At 41.8% G+C, this 12553-nt stretch overlaps 1 protein-coding gene across 1 annotated transcript; it reads right to left on the bottom strand.

Annotated features, from left to right (window-relative positions):
- Positions 1–1980: 1980 nt before the first annotated feature.
- Positions 1981–7521, bottom strand: LOC139447541 (ankyrin repeat domain-containing protein 50-like). The gene is made up of 3 exons (XM_071228945.1): positions 7488–7521; positions 5841–5901; positions 1981–5503 (listed from the first exon to the last, which is right to left on the bottom strand). The coding sequence occupies exons 2-3, from the start codon at positions 5863–5865 to the stop codon at positions 3141–3143; spliced, it is 2388 nt and encodes a 795-aa protein (XP_071085046.1). The 5' UTR covers positions 5866–5901; positions 7488–7521; the 3' UTR covers positions 1981–3140.
- Between the last annotated feature and the right edge of the window lie 5032 nt (positions 7522–12553).

Here is a 12553-nt window from a genome sequence, read left to right as displayed (position 1 = left end):
CATCAGACAAATATATGTAAGCAAAAGAGCCTCCGCGTTAATCAAACTACATCCTCCCATAATGATTGGTAAATATAAGCGATTGAGGGAAGAGCGTGGGTGGTGGGATTTAATGTCTGACATGATTCTTCGCGTGAGGGTGTCAATACCCTGAATTTCTTGTTTCATCCAATCAACAACACCAAAAGAGAATGAAAGGACGGGTACAGCATAAGTATTTGAGGTTTTAACTTTATTGACAGCATTGTGCTCTGAACTCCAGATTTTCTAAAGCCTACATTTCTGCTCTGCCCGCAGTTTGTCTTTGATATGGACATTCTGGACTGTGTCACTGACCTGCATTATTATTATTAATCAAACCACGCCCTCCCATAATGATTGGTAAATATAAGCGATAGAGGGAAGGGCGAGAGTGGTGGGATCTATTGTCTGACATGATTCTTGGTGTGAGGGTGTCAATACCCTGAATTTCTTGTTTCGTCCAATCAACATTATTATCGTTATTATTATTATTATTATTATTATTATTATTATTCAGATGATCACTGTTTTCAACAAAGTGTGAGTCGTATGTTAAATGCGTACATTCTGTCCTTTCCGTCTTTAAATATTTTATACCCCTTTGTGACGAGGGTGAGATAAGTCCTTAGCAACATATTTCCTTAACGGGATAGGAAGTTCGACACGGCGTGGGACTCTCATAATACCAACCGCTGTTTAGCCTACCCCACACCCGATTACCTGAAGGCGCCGCGATATAACTGGAATATTGCTGAGTGCGGCGTTAGACAACAACAAAAGGTTTTCCCTCCAAGCTTGCACAGACGTATATGTCCTCTTCCACTGCCGCCTTTGTATCTGGCATAGAAATTCAAAGGAAGAGGTTTCATTGAAAATATCAAAAGGTGAGCATGTCTGCCTTTCCAAACAAAACAACAAACAGCTGTCTGGGAGTCTCTATGCCCGTGGAATGTCGGAGCGCCCATGTTTACAAGACATAGTCGTAATGTAACAAAAAACAGAATAGAATCACGTTACGATTGTCACTTACAATAAACACTCCATTTGTGAATGGCAGCATTCTATAATCTTCTGTGCCAGTAAGCGTTTTCTTACCCTATTCATGTAGTCAGCATAGTATTACACCATATCTTTTCCACATGTAGTATCCCTTTACATACTGACCTAACTGCAGACAGAAAAGTTGAGGATTCCTTCAAACATGAAAGTGATCAGGAATTATGAAAGTATTTATCCAAATCTTAACAGGACGGGTGGACATGAAATGCATTAAAATGTCCTGTTGATCTAAGAACCATGTAGGAATAGTGTTTTAGTTGCATAAAATGAAGAAAAATCATTTTAACAATAGCCGATTTTATGTAGATATTATAACGGTAGACTAACATACAAGTCTCACAAAGAAGGGATTGGCCATAATAGAGAAATCTGTAGTGGACATAGCATGGTGTCGTAGAGGTATATCCACCAAATTCAACTGAGCAAATTGTTCAGCTGTAACAAGTCAGTAAAATAGGCAGGGTTCTGTGACCTTTGGAAATGGACAGACTTGGGGAACGTCATTGATAGTCCATGTGGGAGTTGTTTATTATACATTTATCATACTCTCTTCTAAAAGTAAAGCTGTGAAGATGTGGAAACCACCACCCAGTGCCTGTTTTCATAATATAGATTGGTTTCGTTAAAATTGCATGCAGCTATTCAACAGTCATGATACATGACTATCTTACTAAAACATGGACACTCAGAATAAATTGTCCTGTTATGAGGGATGCATATGAATTCATAGAATTCATGGGTCTCCCTGTAGATACGTGAACACGAATATTGAGATAACGAGTTTGGTGTTACCTATATGCTCAATCAGGGTCGTGTGAAGAGTCAAAGTTTTATTAAGTGGGAACAGAAAACTTCAACAATGTTTACAAATTCAGATTTATTAGGAACTAGTATCACGAAACGATAATAAATGAGAAGACATCACATGTTCTTTAAAAATAGTAAATAATGCTTCCCTTTTGAATTGAATCTATGTTTTTCGTTATTAAATCTCAATGTACTGGAATGTGTGAGGGCATGTCTGTAACCAACATGGGAATACAATCAACAGGGGGAAAGATTCAATAAATGATGCTGCATAATGCAATGAATCCAGTGCATCGATGTTCGATGTTGGATGAAGCATTACAGCCTCTGACGAATGAAGAAATTAAGACAATGCTACAGGAAGCCACGAAAGCCTATGTTGCATGCAATAATGAAGCATGAAGCACGTCGATCAACATGAAGCAATTAACCCGTTACATGCTGCATGGAACATTGAAATAATGGAGCCGATGCTGAATGAAACTCAGCATTCATCAGGAGAACATGGCTCGTCTATATTTGAATGCTAACTCGTTTACGGACCCCAACACACAATACTTGGCTTAGCTCACATCCGTGTCCAAGATGGTGCAACCTAAACATTTCACAATTCTGTTTCACGCGTGCTGTAACCTACTAATATACAACCCTCATTTGTCTTGTACAGACAATTTAGTTGCCTGGTCTAAGGCAAAAGGGGTGACATTTGATAAATGAATAAACTAGGAATTCTAGGGTCAAACATAAGTAAAAATGTACACTATAGCACTGAATGTGACAAAACATAAGTATGTACACACGCTATATATATATATATATATATATATATATGGCTTTGAATGTTGTAACCTTGATGAAACAAATTTAAGAAAAATGTAAAACACTTGAATGTTCTGGTGGTGAAGTGTCGTACCCTCTGATGAGATGTCCCTTTCACAATCCATATCCATATAAATAAATCATGGAGACAATCATCCACTCCGCGTGTCTGTCACTGAAAGCTCCGGGTGTCATACCTGCTTGTGCTTGACGATTAATGAAAACACAGTAACATCACATCACCGAAAACATGGGGTGTGAAAGTGCGAAAGTGTGTGTATTGCACTACTTAAATAACCCGCCCATATATTTATATTCCTGGCAAATATCACAATTATATATAGTGCACATGCAGTGCACGGTCCTATGTCTTCAGTCCAATCATGCAATAAAAGTACTTCACATGCTTAGATGATGGAAAGTGTTTTAAGCCTCTATTCAGCTCCTGAACTCTGAAGCAAGTCAATAACATCTCTGTGTCCATGCTGAACTGCCAGCATCAACGCTGATGTTCCATCTTGTCTGAGCTCGTTGATGTCAACAATGTCATTTGAGAGCAAACATTCCACCATTTTCACATGCCCCCCAATACATGCCACATGGAGGATGTTGTTATCGTCAATGTCTTTGAAGGAAAGAGATGCTCCTTTACAAACAAGGAAATAAAACACTGCCTTGTGTCCACACCTGGCTGCCAACATCACAGGTGTTTGACCACGCTCGCCTCTGCTCGATATGTCGTTTTTGATGTAGTCCCAAGAGAGGATATATTTTACCATGTCCAAATGTCCCCCAACACAAGCGACATGAAGGAGCGTGTTGCCCTCGTTATCTTCAAGTGACACTTCTGCCCCCTCAGTGACCAGCAAGTCAAATATTTCTCTATGCCCATACTCTGCAGCGAGCATGAGAGGTGTCCTGCTATGGTGCCCTCTAATGTTGATGTCCATATTCTGTGAAAGAAGATACTTCACAATTGCCACATCCCCACCAATACAAGCAACATGAAGGATGTTGTTGAAGTCTTTATCCACATGTATGAAATCAGGTGTTTGGATTTCCCGTAACAGATCAAACACTTGTCGACGCTGCTTCTCTGCAGCCAGCATCAGAGCTAATCTGTCATTGTTTGGAGTAGAACCGATATCCACGAAGCTACGAGACATTATATATTTGACCATATTTTCATTTCCTCCAAGACATGCTGCATGAAAAATGTTGTTCCCCAAATTGTCCCGTGCAGACAAATTAACGCCTTTGCCCACAAGAAGGTTAAACGTTCCAGTATGACCTCCCTCTGCAGCAGCCATCACTGGTGTCCTCCTGTTCATCCCTCTGCTATGGACATTGATATTCCCTTGTGATAGGATATTCTGCATCCTGCCAGAGACGATATACTTCACGATGTCCTCACTACCTCCAAGACAGGCCATATGTAGAATATTATCATGGTTATCATCAAGGAGAAGTAAATCTCCTCCTTCCTTCACAAGTAAATGAAAGACTTTCTTTTGACCATTTGTTGCTGCAATCATCACTGGTGTCCGTCCCAGCTTTCCTCTACTGTTGATGCCAGCGATGTTTTCTGAGAGGATATACGTCACCATTGCCACATTGTCTTTATGACAGGCAATGTGTAGGACGTTTGAGCCGTGCTCATCAACGAGAGACTCGTCTCCTCCTCTTTTCCGTATTTCTTTAAACACTTCCACCTTTCCTCCCCATGCTGCTTTCATCAGAGGTGTCCTCCCGTACCTTCCTTTTACATTGATGTCTGCAATATCTTTGGACAGGATATATCTTGCAATTGATATATTTCCTCCTAAACAAGCCAAATGAAGGATGTTGTCTCCATGGTCACTCAATAGTGTCAAATCACTTTTTTCCTTTAAATAGTAAAACACATTCTTGTGTCCTTCCTTTGCTGCCAACATGATTGGTGTTCTACCCCATTTGCCTCTCTTGTTGATGTCCACTGTGCCCTGGATGAGAACACGCTTCACCACGTCCAGGTGGCCCCCGATGCAGGCGTGATGAAGGGTATTGTTACCATCAGCATCAGCTAGAGATACATCACCTCCCCTGCCCAGAAGCAAAATCAGAACACCCAAATTGCCAGCTGCAGCCGCTTCCATCAGAGGTGTCATCCTGCCGTGCCCTAGAATGTTATCATTTTCCTGTGATGAGCCTTCAAGTGCAAATTCCATCTTCTCTTCTCCACCGGCAGTGTGGAGGTTGGTATTTGATCCCGCTGAACTGTGAGTAGCTTCCTTCGGTGACAAGCTTTCCAGTTTAAGGTCCATCTTCTCTTCTCCACCGGCAGTGGTCTTTGATCCCGCTAAACTGTGAGTAGCTTTCTTCGGTGACAAGCTTTCCAATTTAAGGTCCGTCTTCTCTTCTCCACCGGCAGTGTGGAGGTTGGTATTTGATCCCGTGGAACTGTGAGTAGCTTTCTTCGGTGACAAGCTTTCCAATTTAAGGTCCGTCTTCTCTTCTCCACCGGCAGTGGTCTTTGATCCCGCCGAACTGTGAGTAGCTTCGTTCTGTGACAAGCTTCTCAGTTTAAGGTCCATCTTCTCTTCTCCACCGGCAGTGGTCTTTGATCCCGCCGAACTGTGTGTAGCTTGGTACTGTGGCCAGCTTTCAAGGTTAAGGCCCACCTTCTCTTCTCCACCGGCAGTTTTAGGGTTGGTATTTGAACCCGCTGAACTGTGAGTAGCTTGGTACTGTGGCAAGCTTTCAAGTTTAAGGTCCACCTTCTCTTCTCCACCGGCAGTATGCAGATTTGTGTCTGACCCTGTGGAAATAGGGAGTCATTGATTTAGTACTGTCCGTATCTGTTTGGGGGCTGTTGGGGGTAAATGGGGGTAGGCCAGGATGTGGTACTGTCCATATCGGTTACTGAAGATATATTTACAGCGGATGCAGAACATGATAATAGTCAGAAGTTTAATTGACATGTTCTGATTAAATTATTACTTACGGATCGCTCTCCACTTTATGGCGTTTAGCACTGTATGGTGATGAATTCTAGCCCTATACAAAATTGGACCTCTTCAGAAATGGACTTAAAACTTTTAGTGAGTTTCAAATGATGATATGGTGACATTTCCTAGGTTAACTGACATACTTACCCTTGTGATCCTCGTAAATATCCATCGTGTCTTTGTTCTTGTCTCGATGTGTCCATACAAGCTATGAACAGAAACAAAACTGTAGAAACTGAAGCAGAGTGTCTTACATATTAGCGATGCAACGGCAATGTACATTTAACTTATGTCTTCTTTCTTTTAACGCGTAAATCAGCAATGTTCAAAATTATCAAGCCAGGGGCAGACATTACAGTGATAAACAATCAATCAATTTTATTTCGTACAAGGCCTAAGGCCTACGCACAAATTGAAATGAACATTAATTGAAGCATGGAGTGATCAAACATGCAAAACATGTGTTTGTCATAGGCACGAAGAACGTAATGCTAATGCATATATTATGTAGTCAGAACAGTTCTTTATAGCTGACGGGGGGCACGGGTGGCCCAGTCGTCTAAGGCGCCGCGATTCGCTGTGCAGAGTTGCGCCCCTTCGGACGCGCCAGTAACCTATGATTGTCGGTTCGAATCCCTGTTCGCCCCGATTATGTTTCTAGGTTTGTCAGCAACATACCCGTGCTCGAGGGTTTCACCGAAGTGGGACCTGAATCACTTCGGGCTTTGCTCCTATATTAAGCTGACACGCCGCGATATAACTGTCATACTGTTAAAAGGGGCGTTTAACCCAACTCTCTCACTCACTCACTTTAGAGCTGACAGGTTATTACAATGCAGTTAAATTAATACAGGATTCATGGCCCAGGTCGTGATATGCTGGACATTCATATATAAAATGAAATTCATCTTCAACAATATTATTGCCACATATTTCACAAAACCGAAATTGTCTGGGAGTGTGTTCCTATCTTGAAGTATTTCTCTGTAAAGGTTATTCAACAAAACGTAAAACGGTGATTCTGTGCCGTGAATTTTTGGATTTCATATTTAACAGATAGGGTTCTATACAAAAGGAATGCTTGACATTAGAATACATATTGAGAGAAGAACAGTGTTTTGAATGTCGGAGAAGATAGACTGTACAATCATTTATTCTGGTGTGAAATTTGTTTAAGACAGCTGTTTTATTACCAACTCCCTGGGATTCCCAGACAAATCCAAACCAGATTTTGTTAACATAGTAAACCCTAGTTTTCCTGCCAACATGATCTAAATTACACAACATGATATAACATTGTTTTGGGTATCTATTCCCCGACAGCTCCAAAAGCTGAAACCAGTATATTACTTGTTAAATGGAATGAACAAACCTGTGACTTCTGCCACATTCAGCTAAAACTGAACATTTCTTCAAAGTCTACCCAAAACACACAGTAAATGAACGTACATATGCTTGAGGAGAATATCAAGTCACAGTGGCTATATAGTTTTGTGATCCTACTCATAAGTTGTTGGAACAACATCCTGGGTAACACGAGTGTGGTCGTTAAGACGTCGATCCTTGCAAAATGGTCTCTTCAGATCTTGACTAACGACCAAAATAGGAACACCCTATTTTTACTTTCAGTTCATGAACTTTACATTGAACATGTCATCTAGATGTGTCTTTAGTGGAGCACGGCATATATTTATAAATTGAACAACTTCACAGATATGCAACAAATTGTATAAGATTTCCGACATATTGTGTATACGTAGAAAGTGGTCAAAGCGAGCAGCGACAGAACCTTACCTTTGAGAAGATGCACCCCGTCTGGCCTGCCAACACTTTTAGCAAGCCAAGAGCTCTGATGACACGTGATACACTGAACATTAGACGTCAAGGACAAGTTAATCTTTGGCCACTGCCGTGCCTTTGAAAATACACACACATTCCATTGTCGTTTATATGTATGGGCTGTGGAATTGTTAGGGAACTTAAATTGAATTATGTGTCTATTGAAATGTGAATTTCAATAGCATGTCCACGTGGTCATAAATGTGTCTTTGAAATCAACTGTATTGATTGAATGGTAGATAGATATATGATACTTTTACACTACATGCACAATAATTACATGCAATAGTTTAAAACCACTACTCCTGGAGAGCGAAATGTTCTTCCAATCACGACCGCGTCATATAAATAAGTCTTAAAAGTGGGTGCTCTGCATTAAGGGTATAAAACAACTCAATGTACTGTGTCTGAGTGGGGTATCGGTGTTACAACTGCGGCATGGTATCTCTTTCGGCTGTCAGTATAGGGCCGTCATATAGCTGGAATATTGATTGGAAAACCAACCAACAAACTAGATATAGATTTCAAATTCATTGTCAATGCACATTTCAAATGCACATTATCTTCTAGTAATATCTGATTGAGTTGGGTTAACGTCGCTTTTAACGACGCTTTAAGCCGTCCATAAAGCTTCAATATTGCTGAGTGTGGCGTTGAACAGCAAAGAAACAAATAACGCCGCTTCGAACATTATTCCAGTTATATCACGGCGTGTCAGCTTGAGAGCCCGAAGTGATACAGGTCTCAGACGTTTCCTACTTTGGTGAAACCCACGAGCACGGGTGTGGTGCTGACAAACCTAGAAACCTAATCGGAGTATTTACAACATGTAAAGTCACGATACCTAAACAGTAAGCACATTTATGCCATGCATTTGCCCAATGTGACTAACAACACTTTCAGTAACAATACAGCTACCCTAGCTGAATGGTCATAACACTTCTAATTGTTCGTGTGCTCATACAATTCATACACTGGGAGTGCACGTCTAGCATTGCGCAATGTGTCTATGTGTTGTGAGTACAGCTAGTGTTGCTACTAAACATGTTAATGCATGTATTTGTTGAGCCAGTTCTGTATGGAATGCCGATTGAGCGTCACACATCAGCATTGGTTACGTCTGGGTGGACCCGTGAAGAGCCGGGTTCAAATAGGTCTTCAGCAACCCATGCTTGCCGCAAAAGGCGACTATGCTTGTCGTAAAAGGCGAGTAACGGGATCGGGCGGTCAGGCTCGCTGACGTGGTTGATGCATGTCATCGATCCCAATTGCGTGGATCGATGCTCATGATGTCAATCACTGGATAGTCTGGTCCAGACTCGATCATTTACAGACCGCCGTCATAAAGCTGGAATATTGCTGAGTGCGGCGTTAAATAACAAACAATCAATCAATCAACCAATTGCGTGGATCGATGCTCATGATGTCAATCACTGGATTGTCTGACAGACCGCCGTAATATAGCTGGAATATTGCTGTGAGCGGCGTAAAACAACAAACAAACTAACAAACAATACGTCTGGGTGAGCATTTCCGGTGATTTTTTTAATTGTAGAGCATCGCGTGTACAGTGTGGACCGATTCGTCCGATGCGCCACCATTCGCTGTTTGTTTGTTGTTTTGTATTATTGTTTGTTGTTAAACGCCGCACTCAGCAATATCTTACGCACATGACGTTCAGGGGTCTGAACCAGACAATCCAGTGATTGATATCATGAGCATCGGTCAAGGCAAATGGGGATACGATGACATGCATTGACCAAGTCACCCGATCGATTTAGTCGCCTCCCACGACAAGCGGTGCCAGGAACACACGTCAAAAGCAACTGACCCCGCCCAGACTCGAGTATTTAAAGACCGCAGTCATATAGCTGGAATATTACTGGGTGTGGCGTAAAACAATAAAGCAACCAGTCCACTACATTCACGGCGGCTTGTAACCGCCTCCGTGGTGTAATGGTAGAGCGTCCGCCCGGAGAGCGGAAGGTCCGGGGTTCTATCCCCAGCCACGTCATACCAAAAGACGTTAAAAGATAGTATTTGTTCTTACCCTGTCTGGCGCTCGGCATTGAGGGGCTAAAACAAGGACTGGTCGACTCGGAGTCAGTATACTGTGTCTGAGTGGGGTATTCATGTTAAACTGCGGCATGGTATCTCAGTGTGCTAGAACTATAAATCGGCATCAGTCCGGACTAGTACAAGCAGCCACACACACACACAAACACGTGCATGCACGTCGCTATATAAGTGCAATAATCTTGGACGCGACGTTAAACCCCATTTCACCTCACCAACCTCACAGTGGCTTGTCTTCTTCAAAATTTCCTCCTTTGCGGGAGCCGTAGTGAGACGCTCATAAAATCAGCTATTTGGGGGCTTGGAGAAGCCAAGTGCATTATCATCGAGGACTGCTCTTGGCAACATAGCGTTCATCAGTATCTCATGGTGAACCAGGAACATTTCAACGCCCTGAACACTACAGGTCAACCACACGTGGGAAAGACTCTAGAGGTAGCCAGTCAAATATCATCAGCAATTACCCGAAAGGTCTAATAGATTCTCCAATACAATGTCACAAGCAAGTAGGGAGTCCACCAAATAGATTATCCAGCCTAATGTCAGCGCAGTATGGTGCTCTCATCCAGTTTCATCATCGGCTGTGTGAACGATTTTCCCTTCAGTCTTACTTACCTTATTTGGGAATTGAGATGTGGGGTAATTTTGATGCGTTAAATTTGGAAATGTCCTCCACGTGTCTACCATAAAACGTATTGAACGCCTCACTCCAGGCCTTGAATGTTATGACCCTTATTGAAATGTAAATCCCAAAGGCTGGAACTTTAGGAATATTGCTTGACAATAAGCTGACTAGTGGAAAGTTGTCCCTTTTGTCAAATTTGGTTGGTTGGTTTGTCGTTTAACGCCGCACTCGGCAATAGTCCAGCCATATGATGGCGGTCTGTAAATTTGGTTGGTTAGTTTGTTGTTTAACGCCGCACTCGGCAATATTCCAGCCATATGATGGCGGTCTGTAAATTTGGTTGGTTGGTTTGTTGTTTAACGCCGCACTCAGCAATATTCCAGCTATATGACGGCGGTCTGTAAATAATCGAGTCTGGACCAGACAATCCAGTGATTGATATCATGAGCATCGAACCTCGCAATGTGGGATAGATGACATGCCTCAACAAAGTGAGCGAGCCTGACTGTCAAATTTGGAAATGTCCACATGTCTATCATAAACCGTTTTGAAAGCTTTACTGAGGCCTTGAATGTTATAAACCAGATCGAACAACAGTTGAAGTGTAGACACCAAAGGCTGGAGCTGTTGGAATATTGTTGACATTAATTTGCCAATTAGAATGTGAAGTCATCCCTTTCGTATCTACAGTCTTGTTTATTTTTGTCACTCTGAATGATGATGCCTAAATCTAAATATGAAACAGATAAGTACGGAAGCCTTTTAGGGCCATTTGTTTTTTTCTATTTTTTTTCGATACAATCTTGAAATTTCAAGATACTAAGATGAAATTTCAAGATACTAAGTTGAAATTCCAAGATACTAAGTTCATATTTCAAGATTATTCACTTCAAACGTATTTTTACATCTTAGGATGTTAAAAACTTATTATCTTGAAATTTCAACTTAGTATCTTGAAATTTCAAGATAGTATCGAAAAAAATAACAAATGGCCCTAAAAGGCTTCCGTAGATAAGATTTTATTGGTCACTTTTATTTCTAGTTTAGGTGTGTACATCAGTGGAGACCCAAGAACATCCAGGATAAAATGGGTCACTCTTCAGCAACCCATACTTGCCGTAAAAAGGTGACTAAGCTTGTCGTCGGAGGCGACTAACGGGATCGGGTGGTCAGGCTCGCTGACTTGGTTGAAACATGTCATCGATCCTAAATGCGTGGTTTAATGCTGATGATATCAATCACTGGATTGTCTGGTCCAGACTCGATTATTTACAGACTGCCGTCACATAGCTAGAATATTGCTGAGTGCAGCGTTAAACAACAAACAAACAAACAAAACATCAATGGAAGGGAATTAATGTCCTGTTGTAATTTTACATTATTGAACGATACCAAGTTGGGAATTTGTTGTTGGGTACCTACTGTTATAGTGCTTAACTGACGATCGCGGTGCTTAACGAGCGATTACGATTGAGTAACGCCTCGCCCATAGAGGAGTCGACTCGTATTGTCAAGTGGTTGTATTGAGCAGACGTGAGTATACAAGAACGTAAAAATAAATGAATAAATAAACAGATCTAGACCGATTGCATTAAGGCGCATTGACTAAGATAAACCGATTGAAGTCTAAGGATTTATTAACACGAAGCATTAACCAAGCGAAAGCATTAAGGCTTTTAAGTAAGCAGGTGCAAGTTGCACTCATTCAGCGCGAGACACGTCCTACAGCCGATTATACACAGGTGTGAGCGTTTGTTGTTTAACGCCGCACTCAGCAATGTTGCAGCTTTATGACGGCGGTCTGTAAATAATCGAGTGTGGACCAGACAATCCAGTGATTGACATCATGAGCATAGATCCACGCAATTGGGGTCACCCGATCCCGTTAGTCGCCTCTAGCATAGTCGCCCTTTAAGGCAAGCATGAGTAGCTGAGACCTATTGTGTGCTGGGTCCTGAATCGATAATTTGCAGTCTGCCGTGTTGATTCTGCTCTAAATGGATGCTATTCTTACATCTTTAATTCACACATATCTCGTCTTTGGAAATTGAGCATCAACATGACTGAAACCGTTAAATTGTAAGTGTCGCACGCACTGAATTATTCAGGTGTATTTGGTCTTACACACAAGCATCTTGCCTCAACATGGTGTCCGTCACTCTTTCCGGGTAGAGTGTGAGTGAGTTAGTTGGGTTTAACGCCGCAGTATTCCAGTTATATCACGGCGTGTCAGCTTAATGTGGGAGGAAAGCCCGAAGTGAGGCAGGTCTTAGACGTTTACCACTTCGGTGAAACCCACGAGCACGATTATGGTGCTGAC

Source organism: Haliotis cracherodii, unplaced genomic scaffold (genome assembly GCF_022045235.1).
Source record: "Haliotis cracherodii isolate W230 unplaced genomic scaffold, xgHalCrac1.p SCAF_7, whole genome shotgun sequence".
Lineage (NCBI taxonomy): Eukaryota > Metazoa > Mollusca > Gastropoda > Lepetellida > Haliotidae > Haliotis > Haliotis cracherodii.
This window is presented reverse-complemented; position numbering and strand designations above follow the sequence as displayed.